The sequence below is a fragment of the Eleutherodactylus coqui genome, chromosome 7 (assembly GCF_035609145.1).
Source record: "Eleutherodactylus coqui strain aEleCoq1 chromosome 7, aEleCoq1.hap1, whole genome shotgun sequence".
Lineage (NCBI taxonomy): Eukaryota > Metazoa > Chordata > Amphibia > Anura > Eleutherodactylidae > Eleutherodactylus > Eleutherodactylus coqui.
Window position 1 is genome coordinate 211,805,151 of NC_089843.1, and position 26,386 is coordinate 211,831,536.

The 26,386-nt window shown below is 46.5% G+C and overlaps 1 protein-coding gene across 1 annotated transcript in view; it reads left to right on the forward strand.

Moving 5' to 3' along the window:
- LOC136573665 (rod cGMP-specific 3',5'-cyclic phosphodiesterase subunit beta-like) overlaps nt 1–26,386 on the forward strand; it is a 74,038-nt gene that overhangs the window by 27,219 nt on the left and 20,433 nt on the right. The window contains exons 7-17 of the mRNA XM_066574926.1: nt 2,346–2,412; nt 4,180–4,227; nt 7,357–7,506; nt 9,089–9,232; nt 12,344–12,409; nt 13,974–14,120; nt 15,802–15,909; nt 16,088–16,197; nt 16,649–16,736; nt 18,770–18,870; nt 20,129–20,236. Of these exons, the coding sequence (XP_066431023.1) occupies nt 2,346–2,412; nt 4,180–4,227; nt 7,357–7,506; nt 9,089–9,232; nt 12,344–12,409; nt 13,974–14,120; nt 15,802–15,909; nt 16,088–16,197; nt 16,649–16,736; nt 18,770–18,870; nt 20,129–20,236 (1,137 nt within the window). The remainder of the gene's footprint in view (nt 1–2,345; nt 2,413–4,179; nt 4,228–7,356; nt 7,507–9,088; nt 9,233–12,343; nt 12,410–13,973; nt 14,121–15,801; nt 15,910–16,087; nt 16,198–16,648; nt 16,737–18,769; nt 18,871–20,128; nt 20,237–26,386) is intronic.

Below are 26,386 nucleotides of genomic sequence, written 5' to 3' on the forward strand. Positions count from 1 at the left end.
CAGCTTACTTGCAGAAACACTCTTGGGATACAACTATAGCTTATGGATCTATGACGAGTCTGAAGTTGTTGCTGCCTGGGTGAATAACCATTTGTTGCTTTGCAGGAGATTAATGAACAGAAAGCACTGTTGCTTTTCAGTGCTTGAGTCCAACCAAATCCAACCAAGGGCAATGTGTCCAACCAAATCCAACCAAGCCAACCAATCTGCATGGAGTTTGGATGTTCTGGTGTTTATGTGGGTTTCCACTCACACTGCATAAAAGTGAATTTAGATTGTGCGCCCCCCATGGGGACGTGGCCCAATGTAGGTAATGACAATCTGTGTATATACCTGTGGAATATGTATATACTATACAGGGTGTAGTAAAACATAAGGCTGATCCAGCACGATATCTGGATACTGTGTCCTATGTTGAAATAATTGAAACAACATTAGTGTACCTGAACAGGAAGATATTAAAAAAGACATAGACAAACTGGAGCAAGTTCAGAGAAGAGTTACCAAGATGGTGAGCGGTCTGCAGATCATGTCCTATGAGGAACGGCTAAAGGATCTGGGAATGTTTAGCTTGCAGAAGAGAAGGCTGAGAGGAGACTTAATAGCGGTCTACAAATATCTGAGGGGCTGTCACAGTGCAGAGGGATCAGCCCTATTCTCATCTGCACAAGGTGAGACTAGAAGCAATGGGATGAAACTGAAAGGAAGGAAACACAGGATAGATATTAGACAGTGAGGGTGATCAATGAGTGGAACAGGTTGCCACGGGAGGTGGTGAGTTCTCCTTCAATGGAAGTGTTCAAACAAAGACTGGACAAATATCTGTCTGGGATGATTTAGTAATCCTGCCCTGAGCAGGGGGTCGGACCTGATGACCATGGAGGTCCCTTCCATGTCTATCATTCTATGCATGGATGCACTATGATAGTATGGTGCACAGGCTCCAGAGGACCTGGAAAATGGATTTCAATTTTGTGTTGTGGGCCCTGTAAGACATAGAGAATAAAACCCAATTGCAAAGTTGAAGAGTTGCATGTGAGAAGCAGAAATCTACTTTCCACATTTCTGATGTAAGGAAAGTGTACTTGAAGTGGCCTCCTTCTGCTATGATAGGGTCAGATCATCCAGGAAGTCATCCATCGTCATCTGTAGGAGATTCAAGTACCGATCTGCATTAAGAGTCCAAAGACGGCTTCATGCATGCATCGTAACAGAAGAAGGCCCATTTGCGTAGACTTTCCTTACCTCAGTCATAGCAGCGATCCCATGGAACTTAGCGAGATCCAGAAAGTAGATTTCTGCTACTCACATGTTACTCTTCAACTTTACAATTGGGTTTTACTCTCTATCTCTTACAGGAACTGCGCATGCTTCAGCGCAACATATTTCCACTGAGAACGAGATTGATTTGCGCATGCCTGTTCTTTTTTTTCCCTCGCGCATGCAAACAGTGAAATTAATGGGTTCTATTCTCTGCCTATTGCACATGCTAATTTGCATGCACAAATACACCCATGTAAACGAGCTATAACATGGTTTCCTGCAGACAATTGTCCAAGAATAAGGCTGCCTTCACACACTCGAGATTTGTCAAAAGTCGCTCGGGATTTGTGCGTTGTTCTATCTTTCTGTGTGCCCTCGCATCGCAGTGCCTATTTGCAATTCGGCCGGCGGCATCATCACGCCTCATGCTAGGTGCACTCAATGCCATGCCAGGTTTCCCCATTGAAAACAAATGGAAGAAACTCCGCGATCCTCAGCTGCAGCTGACAGCTGTGGTGGAGGATTGCTTCTTCCCCCGAAGTGATGGGAGGCCTCAGATCCTCGGAGAATTCACATGGTGGGGGGCGTGATATGAGGTCCGGATTCATGGCCCCATATCACTCTTGCCTATATGAAGATAGCCTAAGGGTTCCTGAGGGCGGAGCTACGAGGAGCCGCTCTCAGGCACGAGCGGCCCCATTCAGAAAAGAAGAAGACTGGACTGCGCAAGCGCGTCTAATCGGGCGATTAGACGCTGAAAATTAGACGGCACCATGGAGACGGGGACGCTAGCAACGGAACAGGTAAGTGAATAACTTCTGTTTGGCTCATAATTAATGCACAATGTACATTACAAAGTGCATTAATATGGCCATACAGAAGTGTATACCCCCACTTGATTTCGCGGGACAACCCCTTTAAGCAATTGTCACAGCACCTTTAATATGATTCAACTTGCCTCAATTTTAGAGAAAAGTAACAAATGCATCCACAATAAGTTGTAATGTAAGATAAATAAGCTAATGTATGTTGGGTAACATTTTGTTACATTATTATATTTTATGTTATTTTCTCCCCTCCAGAAACCCCCCAGCGGATCACTGGGCTCTGGTCAGCGGGCTCCCCACTTACGTTGCCGAGAGTGGATTTGTAAGTTGATATCTGATAGTATTTGGAAAGAACGCCTTGCATTGATGTCATCCTATGGTGTTCACTAACAGCTCTTACCACAATCAGATTTTGTATATGATTTAATTAACAGACTGTAATTATTCTGGGCCATCATCTGGGTTTCTTAGCCAACATGGCTGCTCATGAATATTCATTAAGGGTTCCTTCCCCATCCTGCTTTGAATGTATAGTAGTAACTTCCATTACTGACGGCTGATCATGTAATGTCACATACACCGCTTATCAATAGTAGACATAATTAGTCAAAGCCTGCACTCAATAAACCTATGAGCAATGCCCCCCAAGCGTCTCGGATTCGGTGGGACAACCCCAGAGATGGAAAGGAGGAGCCCCTACGACCTTACAGATTTACTGTAATTTATACCATAAACTATAGAGTAACTGGATTTTGGGGAGAATTTACAATAGTGCACATATGGCATATGACACAATTTGCAACTTTTTACAGCAGAAATCTGCCTCAACTGGCTTGCTGATTTCCCCCTTCTTCATTTCCTAATGCACAGATGGCCTACATGTCTTTATACATTTGACACATTTACTTCAGCGCCCTTCAGTTTAGGACTGACATATGAAGCACCGATCCTAATAAATTCTTCCCAATGACTCTCTGGCTGAAAGTTTCTTCTTCTTGATTCTAGAGCAGCAATGTCTTTGTGTGTGTATTGGGGAAGGGGATCTGCAGACTGGCTGCTAGTTCCCAAGTCTCATTAAGCGGGCCTTCCCACTAGCGAGAAAATCACATGATTTTCTCGCGATGCAAGTGAAAACGCATGATTATGAAACCAATGATTTTCAATGTTTTCACTCCTGCGATGCTACGCAGCATGTCCTTTCTTTTTGCGGCATCGCCCATTTTTTTCAATGGTGTTGGCCCCATTGAAAACAAGGGGAGAACATCGCAATTCCCTGCCGCGGCTGTGACAGCCGCGCTGGAGGATTCTTTCAGCCCCGCAGTGAAGCGAGGCTATTTTCACATGAAAACACCTCGAATCCACCGGACTTTAACAGGAGAATTCCTTCAGAAGCGGCAGGGAAATCGACTCAGCAGTGGTGGAGGTAAATGGATTCCCCACGGGGATGAAGGGATTCCCCACAGTGATGCGATGCTGTTTTCACATGTACAATTACGTAGGCTTCAGTGCAACATATTTGTGCTGTGAACGAGGTTTGAAGAGGTAGATTTACACTCATATTGGAGTATAGTACTTTTTGCGCACGTAAGGCCAGTTCACATGCGAGTGCATCCCTCCCTTTCCACAACTTAAAGGGCTATGTAGCCTAATGAGGTCCAGATGTGTTATTTTTCCCGTAGAATTGCACAGCGTATTGCACATTGGCGCACATATTGGGTGCATATTTGAGCACCTCTCATAGACTAGTATGGGGCCTTTGGTGTGCAAATAGGCAGGAAAATAGAGCATGGCCTCTTTTCACGCTCATGAGCGCGAATCCATTGACATCAATGGGTTCTATTCTCCGTGCATTGCGCACGTATATTTTATAAGCGCTAAAACACCCGCAAATATGGTCGTCTGCAGAACACTTAGAGGGGGAGCTCTGAAGCCTCTGAAAAATGCATCATACAGGCATATTGGTATTATTACTCAGGCATACACAAAGCAATTCGCCTGAAACAATAGCTGCACTTTATGTGATTCTAATATAAACACAGCCATGTAATATGTAATATATATAATGACGTTATATTCTACTCTCTTGTAGATCTGTAACATTATGAACGCAGCTGCTGATGAAATGTTCAAATTTCAGGTAAAATTCTGTTCTGTACTGTAAGTAATATGGTTTTTGTAGACGAGACTTGTAGTTGACATAAAGTGGAGTTTCCTCGAAAGCACTTGGCCATTTCCACTTTCTGTTGTCTATTCCATTCATCTTATTTGGCTGATTTGTCAATATGTCTTGGTTCTTAAAGTAAAACCCATTTAATCGGACCAAAATGAATTGCTTTAATTAAAGGGGTTGTCTCGCAGCAGCAAGTGGGGTTATACACTTCTGTATGGCCATATTAATGCACTTTGTAATGTACATTGTGCATTAATTATGAGCCATACAGAAGTTATTCACTTACCTGCTCCGTTGCTGGCGTCCTCGTCTCCATGGTTCCGTCTAAATTCGCTGGCAGCTTGCTTTTTTAGACGCGCTTGCGCAGTCCGGTCTTCTGCTCTGAGCACGAGCCGCTTCAGTGTGCTCCCCGCTACAGCTCTTCTGCGCATGCGCAGACGAGCTGTCACTGCTCGGGAGCGCGCTGGAGCGGCCATTCTGTACCATCCTCTGTTAGAGGAAGGTGCAGAGCCGCCCAGCTGTCCCAAGAAGCCGCCCAGCTGTCCCGCCGTCCTGCTGTCCTGCCGCCCAGGTAAGTGATGGGCCGGGGGGGCTGCCGTTGCGCCGGGGGCGGGCTGCGCCGGGGTTGGCTGCTACTGTGATGGGGGGGCTGCCGCTGCGATGGGGGGGCTGTCGCTGTGCCGGGGAGGGGGCTGCCGCTGTGATGGGGGGGCTGCCGCTGTGATGGGGGGGCTGTCGCTGCGATGGGGGGGGCTGTCGCTGTGCCGGGGGGGGGGGGCTGCCGCTGTGATGGGGGGGCTGCCGCTGCGATGGGGGGGCTGTCGCTGCGATGGGGGGGCTGTCGCTGCGATGGGGGGGCTGTCGCTGTGCCGGGGGGGGGGGGGCTGCGCCGGTTACCTGCTGCCTGGCGGTGGGTGACTGATCGGCCGCGTTCATTGCCGGGGTCCGGTCGGCGGCTGCGGGGCGTCTGGTTGTCAGGGAGACACAGCTGGTAGCGTCTCGGGAGCGCGCACGTCGGGCTGCAGCAAGCGAAGGGAGAAGAGCCGGCGGCCATCTTGGGAAAATTTTTATAAGTTGCTGAAACGCTGGAACTGTAAGTACAAACCAGCTAGAAAAGTCATTTACAGGGGGGCTTAGTAATGTATGCTTAATAAGGGGGACTGGGCAAAAAAAAAAATTCACTGCTTCCTCGAGACAACCCCTTTAACTGGATGTCTGTCAGATCACAGAAGGACTGGACATCGATAACAGATAATGCCCTTGATTTCTAGCACATCAGAACTAGTAAGACTACTTCTTGTATTTGGAGTAGAAAGCTAAGGGAGGTAGCTGAAAATCTGACATCACTTCCTGCTCTGCAGCTATTGGTTGAAGTTCAACCTCACAGATTTCCTGCAGAATTTGGATAGATCCATTAGCCAATGGAGTCTATCTGGTGCTGTTGTGGTCCGGCACGTCCCGGACCAGGCACTTCTGGTTTTACCATTGTTCGGCTACTAGGGTGGTAGTGCAAGTGTGAACGAGCGCTAATAGTGGTAATACTGGGAGCTACTTCTGATCGAAATGCAGAAGAATCAGCTTAAATGGAGCAGAGAATACTCAATATCACCAGTGTTATGTGGACAGTGCATGCAGCGGATGGGTAGAGCAGGAAGTCTGGGAGGTGCCAACTCAGACAGTAGCAGGAAGTGATGTGAGAGAGAGGGGCATCATTTCGGCATTTCTTCTCTAACATATACAGTAGACATATTGAGGATCGTCAGCAATTTCTTAGAGCTTGGAAAACCCAACTCAGTAGTCCGTCTGCCTTGGGAACCCATCAGTACCTTGTGATCGTAATTGTAGGGTGCCAATGGGTGACAGAAAGAGCTTCCTAATGTAGAAGTACGGCAGCATTAAAGGTAGATAGAGTATTTTCAAACCTTTATTTGTTCCATATTAAAAAGGAAGGACCGGCAACGTTTCGGCCTGCAAGGTCTTATAGAGGCTTGACCAAGACCTTGCAAGTTGAAACGTTGCCGGTCCTTCCTTTTTAACAAAGGTTTAAAAATACTCTATCTACCTTTAATGCTGCCGTACTTCTACATTTAGTGCATTTATCTGGGGGTGTTTTTTGTTCATTGACCCCATATGGCTGTGCATTTTTTTCCTTTCCTCCCCATCCTAATTGGACTTTATTATTTAAGTGGGTGCTGTTGGATGGATCCTATACTTGTATAGAAAGAGCCACCCATCATCTGCTTGCACGCTGCAGTTGCTATTGATTGTGGCATGAAATGGGGTTAAACTGCCAAAATCTGAGGTTTCTCCTCTCCTGGCTGTTAGAGCAGGAGCCTGGCAGTCAGTAGTCAGACAAGGCACTCCCTTAAAAAGATGTAGGTGCCGGTTTAAAGCCTGTTAGTGAGGTCAGTAAAAACGGGAATCGGCCGCCTCTAAGGGGTAAAGTCCAATTTCAGATAACTGTATTGTAGCCATACTTATGTGTCCATAATACGGTTGTGTGTGCCGGCACGACCGTGGGGTTTACTGACCCGAACTGTCACCATCATAGGAATCTATCATGATGACATTTAGACTCAATAATCCCCACAGTTGGGATGGGACACACATCCGTAGTACGGCCGCCTGCACACGGGCGGAAATCCCGCGGGATTTCTGCCGCTCAAAGCCTGCATAGGAGTGCATTACAATACGCACTCCTATGCAGACGGCCGCGGTTTGACCGCGCGAAATGTTGCACGGCAAACAAACCGCGGCATGTCCTATTTTTGTGCGGGGCTCGCAGAGCCTCGCACAGAAACGTCACTCACCCAGCCAGTCTGCACATGCGTCAGCTGCCCGGCAGCCGGCATATGAAAGAGCCGGGGCCGCCGGGCGCGGGTGAGTACGCGCTCGTCTCTGCAGGCGCTCGGGTCAGGTCCCGCGGCGAGAATTCTCGCTGCCAGATCCGACCCGCTTGTCTGCAGGCGGCCTTACAGTGCAGAAATCTGTCCGAATTCACTCTTGTAAAAGTGGTCGAAAAATGTATGTTGCCCCATATGCCACTATATCTAACCGAGCGTCCATCGTAGTCATTTATTATTCCTTTTTTTCAAGAAAGAACCATTGGATGAATCTGGCTGGCTTGTTAAAAATGTTCTATCCATGCCTATTGTAAACAAGAAGGAAGAAATTGTTGGCGTTGCCACCTTTTACAACAGGAAGGATGGCAAACCTTTCGATGAGATGGACGAAACTCTGATGGAGGTGAGTGAGGGACTTAGGTTGCCCCCATCAGGCACATTTATGCAAGCCCTTGCAGTGCGCAAATGTACACAAGATAGGAAATGCCGCGCTCATGTGAATGAACCCATTACCATCAATGGGTTCTACTTACTGCATATCACGTTTGCAAAGTTTGCGCATGTAACGGGCGGCGCAAAAACGCCCCTGTGATATCGCCTTAAAGAGGGAGATTTTTATAGGCTGCTGCATTTAACTCACAAAGGATTGCCTACACACGGGCGAGCGCGATATCGGCCCAAGAAATCGTACTCATCAAATTGCAGTTTATCCACGGAGGTGAGGCGATTTTTAGGTAAAATCATCTGGCATCTCTTTTGTGAAATTCCGGTCCTCTCGTGTGGGTAGTGGGTTGGAAGTGTTTCCCATTGTTCTTAATGGAAAACCATGATTTTTTTCCCCTCGCAGCATCAGTATGAGGGAAAATGCGGGTCAGGAGGGGTGTCGTCTCACCCCTCCCCCGACCCTCTCACCAGCCAAGCCAGAAACCTACTGCACACTGATGATAGGCAAAACACCCCGAAACAGCTGTCTGTATATGGATTCTTACTTGGTTTCCTATTCCTAATCATTATTTTACAGACTTGTTTAAAGAGTCGTACATTGATTTGCAGGAATGCTGCCATCCAATAGGTGGCGCTGCAGATGTATTGTTCCATCTTCCTTATTTGTGAGGGAAAACATCGCTCATGTGTATGACTCCATTCAAAATTCTATTCATGCAACTTTTCTGAGTCTCACAATACAGAAAACTTGTGTGAGATTCTCAGCCGTGTGAAATCGTGTAAGGGCTCTCAGTCAGACGAACGAATTTTTCACGCATGTATAGGCGCATGAAAAAATTTGCACAGCGGGTGTAGAAAATATCGCCTGATCGGGTGCATTCGCACTCACATGTCCTATCATTTGCCGGGGCAAATTTTAAACGCTTTTAAAAATCGAACATGTGACCACTTCCATTGGAAAGCATTGGTTCTAATCGATCCGTTTTGAAAATGCGCCTATACATGCGTGAAAAACTCGCTCGTCTGACTGAGATTTACTTTTTACAAATTTTTAACTGCTGGGGTGAAATAAATGTTCTTTTTCATTGACAGCAGAGATATTGAACAGTGGAAAACTTTTAAGGGGTATGTAAGCCTTTATAACCAATATTATATTGGCTACATCCAATAAAAAATATAATGCAATGTTGCCAATAGCCTTCATTAAAATATCCAGCTGCTTTGTGCTCACTTGCTCTTTCCCATCTGTGCCCTACTTTGTGCTATCATGCATTTGGTAGGTTAGTAAGAAGAAAGGGAAAGATGGAAGAAGAAGTAGGACTCAATGATCAGACTACATGGAGTTTGTATGTAGTCTGTAACCATGGAGACACAGAGGTCTGCATAGTAGCTGTGAGCACAAATGACAGGAGGTTTTAGACTATTTGAAATCTTTCATTTTTCATGAACCATTTTTTTTTAGTTGTATTGAATCTTTGAAAAAGTATATAAAGATGTTTTACTGGGAAACCTTTAATGCTTGAATCTCCCCTCCTCTGCAGTCTCTGACGCAGTTTCTGGGCTGGTCCGTTCTGAACACTGATACTTATGATAGGATGAACAAGCTGGAAAATCGTAGAGACATTGCCCAGGATATGGTGATGTACCATATAAAGTGTAACAAGGACGAAATTCAAGATATCCTGGTAAGTGGAACAGTTAGGTATCGTAGATCATTCAAAGCTTCTGCACTAATGATATATCTGAGGCTACGACATACTATAATAGCATTACCTGCCTGCCTGTATAGTTGGACAAGGACTGCTTTGGCCAGGAGTGAAGCAAGTAATCACAAGGCTCCATAAGAAAACTTATACTAAGTCCAAGGTCTACTGCTCAGATTTTGACTTCCTGGACTTAATCTTCAAACATCTTCAAAAATCTTCTCACAGTGACGTCATCGGCACACCGCAACCAGACGCTATATGCTAGTTTCTGGGCCTGCCATGGCCTGTGATCAGAGTTTTTATGGTTCAAGTTCCCTATAGGTATATAAAAAAATGGAAAAAATAAATTAAAAATAGTGTAAAAAAACCTTTTTTTGTGCACTTTCCTGTGTGATAAAAAAAATGTAATAAATTTAAAAAACTCCCATATTTGGTATCATTATATCCATAACGACCTGTACAATAAGTTGAATATCCTGTATATTCCGAAACAGCAAAAATGTAAAAAAAAAAAAAAACTAAAAAAATGCATGCAAAATGCTTACTTTGTTCTAAGGGCTTCTCAAAAAATGCAATAATAGTGATAAAAAAATAAAATGTTCCCCAAAATGGTACCAATAAAGACTACAAGCCCTCACAAAGCTCTGTTCATGGAAAAATAAAAAAGTTATGGGCCTTTGAATGCAACACTGTAGAAAAAAATAATAATTTAAAAAAGAAAAAGGGGTTTTATTGTACAAATGTGGAAAAACCTAAAAAAATAATAGTTTTGGTATTGTTGTAATGGTACCAGCCTACAGAAAACATTTATCAAATCATTTATGCTGCATGATTAACACTGTAAAAAAACAAAAAACAATGGAAAACTCTTTGCCCTCCCAAAAAAACTTATGAAAGTATTAGAATACATTATATGTACCCAAAAATGGTACAAATAAAAACTACAGTTTGCCACACAAGAAACAACCCGTCATATGGCTGTGTAGACAGAAAGATAAAAAAGTAATAACTTTTAGAAAGCGGAGATGAAAATCCCCCAAAAAATCATTGCATCCTTTTGGGCCAACATAAGCCTTGTCCTTAAGGGGTTAAAGGTTCTTCTTCGTCATCCGAGGGTCACTGGCCACAACGGTGGTGCAAAATCTATTCCATTAGGTGTCCAGATCTTCAGTTCCCTCCAACATAGTGAATGTTTCTGAACTTCAGGATTCTACTGGTTTGTAGTGACAGAGTCTTTAAGTTTGGCGACATCAGAGGGGCGTGTTCATTTTTGTGCTCGGTTGTATACACTTAGGACGGACTCGAACCAAGACAAGGCAGTGGTCATAGCCAATGTCTACTCCATGGTGTGTAATGACATCAGTCATTGATGACCTCCACCGTCTGGAGAGGCAGATGTAGGTAATTTCATTGGTTGTTTGACTGCCTGGACTCCGCTATGTTTTCTTATCAATATGCCCAAAAAAATTATTTTCAGATACAGAGGTTATTTGCCATGCAAAAACTGATTAGTTGATAACGGATATCACTTGTTGTTTGTGCCGAATCATGAGGGCCAATGGTTTGCTCAAATCCATGGTTAGTTGGCCCAACCTGTGCAATAAAATCATCGCTAACTGCATCTTATGTCTAAGTGGAAATAGGCCCATATATAGTTTTTTGGGTCCATAGCAGCAGCTAAGCCTGCTATCCTGGTAGTTATTCTCATGCCTTGGGCGCACTGGTGGAAATAATTCTAAGGGCCCATCCTCCATCTATACGGAACATTTGCACATCTACTTTTAACTTCACCATAAACCTTGTGGTTATGATAACAACTAGTAATTTATGAACCAGCTCGGAAGAAATAGTGGCAATGATTTGTTTTATGGTCGCCTCCGAATTAGTTTGTATTGAAGTAGACCTTTGGAGTCCATTATTATGTCAGAACCAGGAGGATCCCTTAGTAAACTAGTCTGACCTTAATTTACTGTTGCTCTTGGATGTAACAGAAGACCATTAGACATGTGAACTTAAAGGGGCTTTGTCATTAAAAAAAAAAAATCAATACTTACTAGAGATGAGCGAACGTACTCGTAATGAGTACTTACGCACCCGAGTACCGCCATTTTCGAGTACTTCAGTACTCGCGCGTAAAGATTCGGGGGGCGCCGTGGGGCGGGGAGAGGTGCGGCGGTGCGGGGGGTAGCAGCGGGGAACAGGGGGGAGCCCTCTCTCTCTCCCTCTCCCCCCCACTCCCCACTGCTACCCCCCGTGCCGCCACGGCGCCCCCCGAATCTTTACGCGCGAGTACTGCTGTACTCGAAAATGGCGGTGCTCGGGTGCGTATGTACTCGTAACGAGTACGTTCGCTCATCTCTAATACTTACCTATTCCTCCTCTGTCAGTCTTCTTACTGCATCCTCTCCTCGCCGATCTTCCCCAGGCTCCTGCAGTGCCCTGAGTCACCTCCCCTCCAGCTGGACGATTCTTCTTCTTCCAGTGATGAAGCATCCATTCTCTGCAGTCTCCTTCCTTCAGGGCAGTGTACCCAGTCAATAGTGACGTAGTATTCACTGCCTAGCAGAGAATGCTGAGCTATTGCTGAGACTCCGCATGCATGCTGTCTCGTGACAATAGTATATAAACTCTCGCGGCGAGACAGCATGCATGCGCAGTCTCTACAATAGTCCGGCATTTCCTGCTAGGCAGTGAACGTTACATCACTAGTGATGTAGTCTACATTGACCTGCTGGAAGGAGACTGCCAAGAATGGACGCTCGAAAACAGAAGAGAATCTGGCCGGCTGGAGGTGAAGTGACTGGGGAAACTGCAGGAGCCAGGAGAAGATCTGCGAGAAGAAAAAGCAGTAAGAAGACTCCCTGGGGAGGAATAGGTAAATATTTTTTTTTTTTCTAATGACAAAACCCCTTTGAGTATCTTGCAACGTCTACAATTCCTGTTGTTTGATATAGAATATTATTTTTGGGTGTAAATCTGGAAGTCTCAATGAGCCGCTCCCCACAGTCACACTTCATCTCTTATTTTACTTAACCTCCACGATCAATTTGCTGAGATACCCAGCTAATTGTACTGGTCTCTTTTTTTCAGCCATCTCGTACAGTACTTGGAAAGGAGCTTGAACAATGTGAAGAAGATGAAATAGGACAACTACTTGTACGTATAAAATATAACAAAAGCCACACCTGTGCTATTCCATGTCAATGACTGCAGAAATGGTGGCGTCGCAATAACCTCATAGTAGCAAAGTGTCAAATTCTAGAATGCTGAGTAGGTACCGTTGCTACCACAGATATGTACAAGAACAACTGGTGACTACTGAGACTGCTGTTGTTGCCAATTAATAGGCATAACTACAAGAAATACACCAAACTATACCCGATATAGTACAGGAAACCAGTAACCAATGTATCTTCTAAGGCTTTGCAGATATTGAACAGGAAAGTTAGGGACCTGGGTGATAGTCTTTGGAAATTGGGATATCCAAAACAGTGCAAATACATATTGCTTATAGTCCAACTTTGAAAGGTAGCAAACGTCACTCACCAATGGACGACCACCGCTGACCGTGACTCTGAATGGTAACTTAACGGTGCTTCAGCTTGAATGAAAGAATATCCAATATCCAGAAAGGAAAGATGAAAAGGCGCCACTTCTTGGTATAGCAGGTGCAAAACACAGGACATGATGCACAAAAACTAGTCGACAGCTATTTCGCGTTATCAATAGAGATGAGCGAGCAGGCTCGTTTAAGGCTGATGCTCGAGCGAGCTTCAGTCTTGTTGAGTAACTGACTACTCATCCGAGCACCATGCAGGGGGGGGGGGGGGGAGAGATCACTCTCTCTCTGTCTCTCCCTTCCACTCCCCGTCGCCCCTCCCCTCCCCCCGCATGGTGCTCACACGAGTAGTCAGTTACTCGAAAAGACCGAAGCTCGCTCAAGCATCAGCCTTAAATGAGCGTGCTCACTCATCCCTAGTTATCAAGCCTTCACCCTGGTATAACATATATATATATATATATATATATATATATATATATATATAGTATATATTCTAATATATATACCTAATTAGGTAGCCTACGCACGGATGATATCGGAGCCTATGCGAGTAACGATCCTCTAGCGTGGCTTTCAGGCGCATTAGAAGATCAGCAAGTGCTTCCTGTTGTTTCAATGGGAAGCTTCGCATCAATTAAAAGGTTGAAACAGGGATGCCAGCTAGAATTTTTTCCGTTTTCCTGGACAACATATTCAAAAATCAAGGATGATTTTTACAGACACATCCGAAAGCCGTACTGAATGCTAAAGATTATGAGTAACACATGTCTATAGGTCAGATGTAGAGATGAGCGAGCACGCTCGGTAAGGTCAATTACGCGAGCATCACTCATCTCGAGTAACTGCCTTCTCGTCTGGGTGTGCTCGGGGGGGGGGGGGGCAGCGGGAGGGGGGAGTGAGAGAGATCTCTCTCTCCCCCCGCTACACCCCGGCCCCCCCGCTAACCCCCGCCGCCCCCCCCCCCCCGACCATGCTTGGACGAGAAGGCACATCTAGTATTTTTCACAGATGCTGGAAAAAAGTCAATTATTTTTTATGGACTCTTTAGGAATTTCTGGAATTGCCTAAATCTAGGACACTCATATAATAAAAATCCTAGAAAACCCCCTTATTATTAATCATATATTTGCAAATGAAAAGCTACTATTTTTTCCTCAGAAAAAACATTTGCCCGGACCGACGAAATTTGAAATTTATGAATTCCGTTTCTCGGATTTTGACTGCACTGAAATAGAACTTGTGAAATGCGGAATCCAAATGTACTATGAAATCGGTGCAGTAAAGAAGTTTCAAATTCCTCCGGAGGTAAGAAATGAGGAGTGAAGGGACCTCCTAACATACTTGTGGACTAGCAGTATTATCCTCATCACTATCATATAACACCGAGTACAATCAGGTAAAGCTAAACGTCCTTTTAGACGAGGCGATTCTCGGTTGACATCACTGTTAACTCTTTCTCTCCTGCAGCCTGTTCAGACTGGCAGATACATTGTTGGCTCATTCAAATGAGAATCGTCCAGTCTTTCACATTCGCTGTTCATCATTCGAACATTGGCCGTGTTTACACTGGATGATTGGTTCAGTTTTGCACGTTCCAACGATTACCTGAACTATAACCAATCAGTGTAAAGGCCCTTATCTTATCTTAAAAAACTTCAACTTTTTGGGAAAAAATTCTGTCCTGGGACCAGAGAGGGAGGGGGAGGGGTATTAACTGCCGTAGTTAATTTTTGTTGTCCCTCTGAACTGCTGGGTTCTGTTTTTGGCCATCCAATATGGCCGATTCAATCTTCAGACTACCTAATCCCCACAATGCATTGGTAGGACTAGACTATTAATGCACTATACCAACTCCATGATTGGCCAGGGCTTGTCAATGAGAGAGCAGTGCATTAGGTAGTTAGGAAATTGATACGGCCATCTTGGATAGCTGAAAACAAGGCATGCAACCTGCAGACTGGAGAGACAGCAGAGAACAATTGCAGATAATATACCCCGCCTCCTCCAGCATTGGAATACGAGGTCGCTTTTAGTAATTGAAAAGCTATTGCTATATTACCTTAACAGAATAGAAGCCATTGTAACGTAATTTAAAGGGTAAACAAACTGTGGCCCAAAAATTAAAACAAATCTCAAGTTAAAGAGAATCTGTCAGCTACTTTTACCCATAACCCATCTCGCTGTCTCCGGGGATGTAAGCGTTATGCTTGCCTCCCCCCGGTGTCAGCGTTGGAAGCCGCCACTCAATACATTGAACGTTGCTACTAAGTAGTCCGCCCATTCCAGTTTTATAATGGGCGGACTACTTATCCCCACTGAGCGGCAGCTTTCAGCGCTGACACCAGGGGACTGACAGGGAGGTAAGTATAACACATCCCCGGACTCAATGGGTCATCTTCTTGTACCCCTAAGGAGGTGACAGAGACTCTTTAAACTCCACTACATCTGTATTTCTACTAATTCCATGCATATTCTTTTATCAGATTAGCTTGCCTAGTTTTCGATCCCTCCACATGGTGAAATTCAAGATTTTATTTTTATATCTGTATGAAATGCAACATATTGGTTGTTAATTAGAGATGAGAGAGTATACTCGCTAAGGCACATTACTCGAGTGAGTAGTGCCTTAGCCGAGTATCTCCCTGCTCGTCTCTAAAGATTCAGGGGCCGGCGGGGGGCGGGGAGCGGTGGGGGAGAGCGGGGAGGAATGGAGGGGAGATCTCTCTCTCTCTCCCTCTCCTCCCCGCTCCCCCCGCTCCCTGCTGCAACTCACCTGTCACCCCCGCCGCTCCCCGCCCCCCCGCCAGCCCCCGAATCTTTAGAGACGAGCAGGGAGATACTCGGCTAAGGCACTACTCGCTCGAGTAATGTGCCTTAGCGAGTATACTCACTCATCTCTATTGTTAATGCTATAGTCTGTGTTGCTTATACAACACGTATGTATGTGCATGTATCACGCTTATAATCACCTGCCTTTTTCATTTAGGCCCTGGTGCGGTTTATGTATGCTATGAAGAAGGGATATAGGAGGGTCACCTATCACAACTGGCGCCACGGATTCAATGTTGCACAAACCATGTTCACACTTCTGATGGTATGTATCTCTTTTAGGGTTCCGTACAACTTCCTTCATGTACTTCGTGATGTATAATAACCCTTTGAAGGATGGAATAACCCTTCTAGCTCCATTTTAAGCCAAACATACTCAAGAACCTTCAGTAGAAGCGTAAAGAAATCCGTATTTTCTTTCATGCTTATGTCCTTATTTATAGACTGGGAAGTTGAAACGCTACTATACAGATCTAGAAGCCATGGCCATGGTGACTGCAGGGTTCTGCCATGATATAGACCACAGAGGCACCAACAATCTCTACCAGATGAAGTAAGTAATGTAGGTGACAAGTATTCCTTATGTATTGTGAATGCGATTCTTAGGGCTCATTTACACGGGCATGAGCATATTCTGGGTGCATCAATACACTGCATATTTACGCGACCAAAAAATCGCTTACACCCATGTAGTTCGCCCATGTATTTTGCACGCTCCTGCGGGTTTTTGTGCATGCAAATACACTGCGCATTTGCACGTGCAAAGAAATATGCAGAAAGGGTGATGTATTTGCTATGCAAATAGGCAGTGGGGGCTTAATCGGATTAGTGTGGCTGCAAGTACGCTCGGCGGCACGGAGCATAGTTGCGCGGAAACGAGGACAATCGATAATTGTTTGCCATAAACGCCTGCTATAGCTGAACGGCAAATGATAATTCGTTAGTTGTGTGGATCAAAATTTGCATAGTCGTCAGTTGTTTTATTAACTATTTGTTGTCCGCAGATCTCAACATCCTTTAGCAAAATTACACGGATCCTCTATTTTGGAAAGACATCATTTGGAGTTTGGAAAGTTCTTACTGGCAGATGAGGTGATAAGACTCTACTTTATTATTGTCTTCCGTGTGCATGTTAGCTAGGGCAGTGCCATATGAATTAAAGGGTACATCCAGTAAATAAACCTAAATCGGTTGGATAGGGCCAATGTCCACGGGAAGATCGGATTTTGTATGCGGGAGCCCACAGTGGAATACATCCCTGCCCGCGGCCGAGGACCCTGCTTACCGTCCAGGTCTTCTGTTTCCTGGTCCTGCTTTTCTGCGGAATCCGTAGCCTGTCCGCAATTCAATTGCGGAGGGGCCGCGGATGGCTTCCATTGACTTCAATGGAAGCCGTCCGTGCAAGATCCACACTGAAATGAAGCAAAGGTCCACAAATCAAATACTCATGCTTCATTTCATTTTCGAGCGCCCATGTTTCCCTATGGGTGGCTTGGCTTGCTGATCTTCCATGCGGGTGCCCAGAAGCCATGCCCCTGTGCCTCCGGGACCTGATCATCCAACCACTGGTGATTAATTCCATTCAATTCACTGATAATAAATAAAGATCTTGAAATGGAAGGAATCTGAGCTGAAACTATGTAAAGACTCAATTACCCTTTTTACCCCATGACATATATGTACATCATGGGAAGTAAGTGGGTCCAGCGAAATGCCATACATTCACAGCATACAGTTCGCAAGGGCTCAGGAACTGAGCTTGCGCCATCCACGCAGGGAGCCAGCTGTGACTGACCGCAGAGGTCCCACTGTAATGGGTGGGATTGGGGGAAAAGGCCCATCCACATCATTAACCCCTTAGTTACTGCGATCAATGTTGATTGCAGCATAGACGGAGTTAGCAGATGGAGGAAGTTCCTTTGTGACATCATTAAACCTCCACCATCCAATTGCGTAAGACTGGATTGCCATAGAAACCAGATGCAAGTCAATTGCCTCTGGATCACACATGGCTTTTAACCTGAAAAATAGGAATAATACACTGCAGTACAGAAGCAATCATAAGATCATAGGCGGGGGAAAAAAATGGCACATCTCATGTAGAAAAAAATCCCATTTGCACTCACTTGTCCTATCTTGTACAGGTGCAAATTTTTTTCAGCTTCTAAAAAACGGACATGTGACCACTTTCATTGAAAAGCATTGGTTCTGATAGATGCGAATCGCAAACGCGCCTAACATGCGTGCAAAAAAACGCTCGTCTGACTGAGCCCTAAAAATGCACTAAAGGCTGTCAAAAAAGTCATATGTTCATATGTACCCCAAAATTGTGCCAATAAAAAACCAAAGCCCGTCAAACAAAAAACAAGACCTTGTAGAGCTCCGGAGATGGAAAAAAAAAAAAAAAACTACTGGTGATTGAATGCAGCGATGGAAAAAAAATATTTAACGAAAAAAGGCTGTGTCCATTAGAAGAAAGGGGTTGTCCCGCGAAAGCAAGTGGGGGTATACACTTCTGTATGGCCATATTAATGCACTTTGTAATGTACATTATGCATTAATTATGAGCCATACAGAAGTTATACACTTACCCCCTCCGTTGCTGGCGTCCTCGTCTCCATGGTGCTGTCTAATTTTCCAACGTCTAATCGCCCGATTAGACGCGCTTGCGCAGTCCGGTCTTCTTCTTTTCTCAATGGGGCCGCTCGTGCCGGAGAGCGGCTCCTCGTAGCTCCGCCCTGTCACGTGCCGATTCCAGCCAATCAGGAGGCTGGAATCGGCAATGGACCGCACAGAAGACCTGCGGTCCACCGAGGGAGAAGATCCCGGCGGCCATCTTCACCAGGTAAGTAAGAAGTCACCGGAGCGCGGGGATTCAGGTAAGCACTGTCCGGTTTTTATTTTTAACCCCTGCATCGGGTTTGTCTCGCGCCGAACGGGGGGGCTATTGAAAAAAAAAAAAACGTTTCGGCGCGGGACAACCCCTCACAATCAAGTGAGAATGCCCACAGCTGTCTGCCTGGCAGAGCTTGGACATAACCTGAGATCAAACAGCCGTTCCTCTGATCCCAGCTTTGTACACATATACATGGTCTATGAAATAATCTACTTTGTTTTTGCGGCAGTCCATGAACATTTTCCAGAACCTCAACAGAAGGCAGCATGAACATGTCATTCACTTGATGGACATTGCAATCATAGCTACAGACCTGGCTCTATACTTCAAGTGAGTAAATTACAGAAGTCATCAAAGTATTGAGTGTCTACTAGAGATGAGCGAGTGTACTCGCTAAGGCACATTACTCGAGCGAGTAGTGCCATAGCTGAGTATCTCCCCGCTCGTCTCTAAAGATTCGGGGGCCGGCGGGTGACAGGGAGCGGCGGGGGAGAGCAGGGAGGAACGGAGGGGAGATCTCTCTCTCCCTCTCTGCCCCCCGCTCCCCGACGCAACTCAGTTGTCACCCGCGCCGGCCCCCAAATCTTTAGAGACGAGCGGGGAGATACTCGGCTAAGGCACTACTCGCTGGAGTAATGTGCCTTAGCGAGTATACTCGCTCATCTCTAGTGTCTAACTTTTGTTTTGCACTTATTTGGTAAAATGGCTTATGGTTAACAGTTGGCGCCGCTGATCAATACAGAAAAGATTTATTGACCCTTAAATATCTCTATATTGATTATTCAGCATGATTTTAGGGTGGTTTCACCCAAAGTTTTTAATAAAACATAGCACGGTTTTGTGGCAGTTTTTCATACAGTTTTTGAGCAAAGCCAGATATGGATTCAAAAAATAAGGAAACTTGAAGGACTCACACTACTTCTTCCTGCCGCATCCACTTCCGTCTGTGGCTCACAAAATGTGTAAGAACTAGAGATGAGCGAGCAGGCTTGGTTTAGGAAATTACTCAAGCGAGCATTGGTCCTTTTAAGTAACTGCCTACTTGTCCAAAAAGATTCCGCTCACCCCTGTCGCCCCCTGACACCCCCCCCCCCGAATCTTTTCGGACAAGTAGGCACTTACTCTAAAAAAACCAATGCTTTTTCGAGTAATTTCCTTAACCGAGCATGCTCGCTCATCTCCAGTAAGAACTGCTAGAGCATTCTCCCAAACCATACATAGTCTTCCTTCACACAAAGTTATTTGTAGTGTTTTTTTTAAGCAAAAAAGTAATGAATATCATGGGGTTTTTTTTACAAACATTTCTTTATACACATATACGTTTTTTCCCTATAGGGAAGTCTATGGGAAAATGCCTGAAAAAAAAAACCAAATCTAGAGCTTGCGGCCTTTGAAAAAAAAAAAAAAAAAACACCCCAGAAAATTCTCCCAAAAGAAAAAATGCCACAAAGAAAACATTTTATAACTTTCTATGTACCTGCAGGCAGATAGAAACAACACATTAGCTGTGGACTTTCATTTTCTAATATTGAGTAATGTTAGTGGTTGAAAAAAAGTTTACTTTGGTGATATTTGTTTGCCTCCGCAGGAAGAGGACAATGTTTCAGAAGATCGTGGATCAGTCTAAAACGTATGACGATACACAGAAATGGACTGAATACTTATCACTGGAAACAACCAGAAAAGAGATCATTATGTATGTATGCTATCTGCAGCTTCACATCTTATAATATGAAAAACTAAAGTGGTTGGGGGGGGGGGGGAGCATATAGATATGAGAAAAAGGAGATAGTGAAGCCAAGATACTGTAAGGTGCAGTTATATAATCAGTATAAAGGTTGATTAATATTAAATAATTAAACTCAACTTATCAACTTACCCCCTTTCTGGATCACTTATCTCCCAAGGGTGAAATTCTATCGTTTCATATATATATATATATATATATATATATATATATATATATAGTGGATGATTATGTAACTATCCAAATGGTAGGGGCTTGGATTAACCCTTTGCAATCCAATTTTGGATTCAGGGTTTCCTAGGGGGCTTTCTCTTTCTGCCATTATACAATGGTGCCATCTGCTGACTAGAGCCAGTACTGCAGTATGTGACATGCTGGAGAGGCCCCCGACAACAGAGCAGCCAGTAATCTACAGTAAGAATACCCTGCCGGACGTTTTCCAACATCGGAGCTGTACATCCTTCAATCAGAATGTCTTTACACGTCAGACAGTGGATTGGAAAGGGTTAGGAGAAGTTGGGGGGCCCCAAGATAAACTTTTGCACCCAGGCCCAGGAGCTTTTAGCTACGCCCCTGATTGGAGCTCAACTATAGCTCAGAAATATATTTATTAAAAGTATACATTTTCAATAAAATAAAACCTTGTAGCGTTGTAATGTGTTTGGGGCGCAAGAATTCATGAAACATAAAAGGGTACAAATAAATAAACAGTCCAAATGTATAGTAACATTCATTGTCAGCTGATTGGAAGTACCGGAAACGAGAAGTGACTTGTAAGTCTGTTGGGTCACTATGGTGATACATTATAAAATGTCTTGGGGCATTATGTTTAGGATATTATTCGTTCTCTGAGGTTTTTTTGTAGTCGGCCCAACATATCTTAAAGGGGTTCTGACACAAATAATGTTTTTATGCTTTAGCAGCCATTGTTCCCTGGTCTGCCTAATGGACCCAGGGAACCCATGGTTTAATGGCTGCTAAAGCGTAAAAAGATAATACTTACCTGTTCTTCTGTTGTTGTTGACATCGGGGGGGTCATCTCCCGGCAGGCGCTGTTCCTCCTCTTCTGTCTGCACGAGCCGCGCCACTCCGGGATCGCGCGCATGCGCAGTGGAGAGGTGCCCTCTGACAGGAGTCAGGACGGGCTGCGTCTCCACTGCGCATGCGCAGCACTCCGGAGTTCAGCAGGACGGACGGGCCGCCCACAGCAAGCACTGCTTGTGACGTGCTTGCTGTGGCCGGTCCGTCCGTTCACCTCGGAAGTGCCTGACGGACGGACCAGAGCAGGAAGCGGTCTTTTTGACCGCTCCTGCTGTGCTTTAAAGGCACAGAAGAAGATGCCGGCTGGAGGGGACATGCCTGGCGATCGGGCCAGGCCAGGCAAGGTGAGTACAATTTTTTTTTTTTTATGTCAGAACTAGAGATGAGCGAACGCGTTCGTCCGAGCTTGATATTCGTGCGAATATTAGGGTGTTCGGGATGTTCGTTATTCGTAACGAACACCATGCGGTGTTCTGGTTACTTTCACTTCCTTCCCTGAGACGTTAGCGCGCTTTTCTGGCCAATTGAAAGACAGGGAAGGCATTACAACTTCCCCCTGTGACGTTCAAGCCCTATACCACCCCCCTGCTGTGAGTGGCTGGGGCGATCAGGTGTCACCCGAACATAAAAGTCGGCCCCTCCCGTGGCTCGCCTCAGATGCCGTGTGAGTTAGATGAGGGACAGTGCTGTTTATACCGGAGCTGCTGTAGGGAAAGAATTGGTAGTTAGTGTAGGCTTCAAGACCCCCCAAAGGTCCTTATTAGGGCCACTGATAGCTGTGTGTTGGCTGCTGTTAGCAGTGGCATTTTTTTTCTTCTCAAAATCGGCTCTGCAGAGCGTTGCACCTGGCATTAGGGACAGAAGTGCTGCATAGGCAGGGAGAGTGTTAGGAGTGAGTGTAGCCTTCAATAACCTCAACGGTCCTTTCTAGGGCCATATTTATCCGTGTGCAGTACTGTCCAGGCTGCTGTTAGCTGTGCTGCATTTTTTTTGGGCTTCTCAAAATCGCCTCTGCAGAGCATTCCACCCTCCATTGATACTGCAGGGAAAGAATTGTATAGGCAGGGCCACAACACAGTTATTATTCATTGAATATACGCAGTGCTGCCTTTTGCTTGTAAAACAAGTGAAAATAATTCTATTTGTCCTGCCTCTGTCCGTCCTAACGCCGGTGGACACGTGTGAGCTGCGTGAACAACATTGCTAAATCATACGCACCCAGCTACGCTTTACTGCTGGCTTCGCCATTTGCTTTCCTTAATTGGGAAAAAAATACCTGCTCTGCCAGAGTTATAATAACTCTGCTACCCTCACGTTCTGTGACACATAAGCAGGGACACAGCACAGTTATTAAACTTCTCATGTTCATAGAATATACGCAGTGCTGCCTTTTGGTGGAAAAAAACTGAAAACAAATCTATTTGTCCAGCCTCTGTCCGTCCTAACGCCGGTGGACACGTGTGAGCTGCGTGAACAACATTGCTAAATCATACGCAGCCAGCTACGCTTTACTGCTGGCTTCGCCATTTGCTTTCCTTAATTGGGAAAAAAATACCTGCTCTGCCAGAGTTATAATAACTCTGCTACCCTCACGTTCTGTGACACATAAGCAGGGACACAGCACAGTTATTAAACTTCTCATGTTCATAGAATATACGCAGTGCTGCCTTTTGGTGGAAAAAAACTGAAAACAAATCTATTTGTCCAGCCTCTGTCCGTCCTAACGCCGGTGGACACGTGTGAGCTGCGTGAACAACATTGCTAAATCATACGCACCCAGCTACGCTTTACTGCTGGCTTCGCCATTTGCTTTCCTTAATTGGGAAAAAAATACCTGCTCTGCCAGAGTTATAATAACTCTGCTACCCTCACGTTCTGTGACACATAAGCAGGGACACAGCACAGTTATTAAACTTCTCATGTTCATAGAATATACGCAGTGCTGCCTTTTGGTGGAAAAAAACTGAAAACAAATCTATTTGTCCAGCCTCTGTCCGTCCTAACGCCGGTGGACACGTGTGAGCTGCGTGAACAACATTGCTAAATCATACGCACCCAGCTACGCTTTACTGCTGGCTTCGCCATTTGCTTTCCTTAATTGGGAAAAAAATACCTGCTCTGCCAGAGTTATAATAACTCTGCTACCCTCACGTTCTGTGACACATAAGCAGGGACACAGCACAGTTATTAAACTTAGATTATTCATTCACTAGAGGCAGTGGGGCCTTTCGTTTTCCAAAAAGGGCAAAAATTATATTTGGCCTGCAGTCTTGCGCCAATTTATTTCCTGCCTGTGAAATCAAATCACTGGTAATACAGCATGCTGAGGGGTAGGGGTAGGCCTAGAGGACGTGGACGCGGCCGAGGACGCGGAGGGCCAAGTCAGGGTGTGGGCACAGGCCGAGCTCCTGATCCCGGTGTGTCGCAGCCGACTGCTGCGCGATTAGGAGAGAGGCACGTTTCTGGCGTCCCCACATTCATCGCCCAATTAATGGGTCCACGCGGGAGACGGTTATTAGAAAATGAGCAGTGTGAGCAGGTCCTGTCCTGGATGGCAGAAAGTGCTTCGAGCAACCTATCGTCAACACGCAGTTCTGCGCCGTCCACTGCTGCAAATCCGAATCCTCTGTCTGCTGCTCCTCCTTCCTCCCAGCCTCCTCACTCCACTACAATGACACCTGCTCAGGAGCGGGAACACTCCCAGGAACTGTTCTCGGGCCCCTGCTCAGATTGGGCAGCAGCGGTTCCTCTCCCACCAGAGGAGTTTATAGTCACTGATGCCCAACCATTCGAAAGTTCCCGGGGTCCGGGGGATGAGGCTGGGGACTTCCGCCAACTGTCTCAAGAACTTTCTGTGGGTGAGGAGGACGATGACGATCAGACACAGTTGTCTTGCAGTGAGGTAGTAGTAAGGGCAGTAAGTCCGAGGGAGCAGCGCACAGAGGATTCGGAGGAAGAGCAGCAGGACGATGAGGTGACTGACCCCACCTGGTGTGCAACGCTTACTCAGGAGGACAGGTCTTCAGAGGGGGAGTCAAGGGCATCAGCAGGGCAGGTTGCAAGAGGCAGTGCGGTGGCCAGGGCCAGGGGTAGAGGCAGGGCCAGACCGAATAATCCACCAAGTGTTTCCCAAAGCGCCCCCTCGCGCCATGCCACCCTGCAGAGGCCGAGGTGCTCTAAGGTCTGGCAGTTTTTCACAGAGACGCCTGACGACCGACGAACAGTGGTGTGCAACCTTTGTTGCGCAAAGCTCAGCCGGGGAGCCAACACCAACAGCCTCACCACCACCACCATGCGCAGGCATATGATGGCCAAGCACCCCACAAGGTGGGACGAAGGCCGTTCAGCGCCTCCGGTTTGCACCCCTGCCTCTCCCCCTGTGCCCCAACCTGCCACTGAGATGCAACCCCCCTCTCAGGACACAGGCACTACCGTCTCATGGCCTGCACCCACACCCTCATCTCCGCTGTCCTCGGCCCCATCCAGCAGTGTAGTTCAGCGCACCGTCCAGCCGTCGCTTGCGCAAGTGTTCGAGCGCAAGCGCAAGTACGCCGCCACGCACCCGCACGCTCAAACGTTAACCGTCCGCATCGCAAAATTCATCAGCCTTGAGATGCTGCCGTATAGGGTTGTGGAAACGGAGTCCTTCAAAAGTATCATGGAGGCGGCGGCCCCGCGCTACTCAGTTCCCAGTCGCCACTACTTTTCCCGATGTGCCGTCCCAGCCCTGCACGACCACGTCTCCCGCAACATTGTACGCGCCCTCACCAACGCGGTTACTGCCACGGTCCACTTAACTACGGACACGTGGACAAGCACAGGCGGGCAGGGCCACTACATCTCCCTGACGGCACATTGGGTGAATTTAGTGGAGGCTGGGACCGAGTCAGAGCCTGGGACCGCTCACGTCCTACCCACCCCCAGAATTGCGGGCCCCAGCTCGGTGCTGGTATCTGCGGAGGTGTATGCTTCCTCCACTAAAGCACCCTCCTCCTCCTCCTCCTCCTCCTCTGTCTCGCAATCAAGATGTGTTAGCAGCAGCATGTCGCCAGCAGTCGGTGTCGCGCGGTGTGGCAGCACAGCGGTGGGCAAGCGTCAGCAGGCCGTGCTGAAACTACTCAGCTTAGGCGATAAGAGGCACACGGCCCACGAACTGCTGCAGGGTCTGACACAGCAGACCGACCGCTGGCTTGCGCCGCTGAGCCTCCAACCGGGCATGGTCGTGTGTGACAACGGCCGTAACCTGGTGGCGGCTCTGCAGCTCGGCAGCCTCACGCACGTGCCATGCCTGGCCCACGTCTTTAATTTGGTGGTTCAGCGCTTTCTGAAAAGCTACCCACGCTTGTCAGACCTGCTCGTAAAGGCGCGCCGGCTCTGCGCACATTTCCGCAAGTCCCACACGGACGCTGCCACCCTGCGCACCCTGCAACATCACTTTAAGCTGCCAGTGCACCGACTGCTGTGCGACGTGCCCACACGGTGGAACTCTACGCTCCACATGTTGGCCAGGCTCTATGAACAACGGAGAGCTATAGTCGAATACCAACTCCAACATGGGCGGCGCAGTGGGAGTCAGCCTCCTCAATTCCTTTCAGAAGAGTGGGCCTGGTTGGCAGACATCTGCCATGTCCTTGGTAATTTTGAGGAGTCTACCCAGGTGGTGAGCGGCGATGCTACAATCATTAGCGTCACCATTCCTCTGCTATGCATCTTGAGAAATTCCCTGCAAACCATAAAGGCAGCTGCTTTGCGCTCGGAAACGGGGGCGGGGGAAGACAGTATGCCGCTGGATAGTCAGGGCACCCTCCTGTCTATTTCTCAGCGCGTACAGGAGGAGGAGGAGGAGCATGAGGAGGATGAGGAGGAGGGGGAAGAGACAGCTTGGGCCGCTGCTGACGGTACACCGGCTGATTGCCTGTCATCCTTTCAGCGTGTATGGCCTGAGGAGGAGGAGGAGGAGGAGGAGGAGGATCCTGAAAGTGATCTTCCTAGTGAGGACAGCCATGTGTTGCGTACTGGTACCCTGGCACACATGGCTGACTTCATGTTAGGATGCCT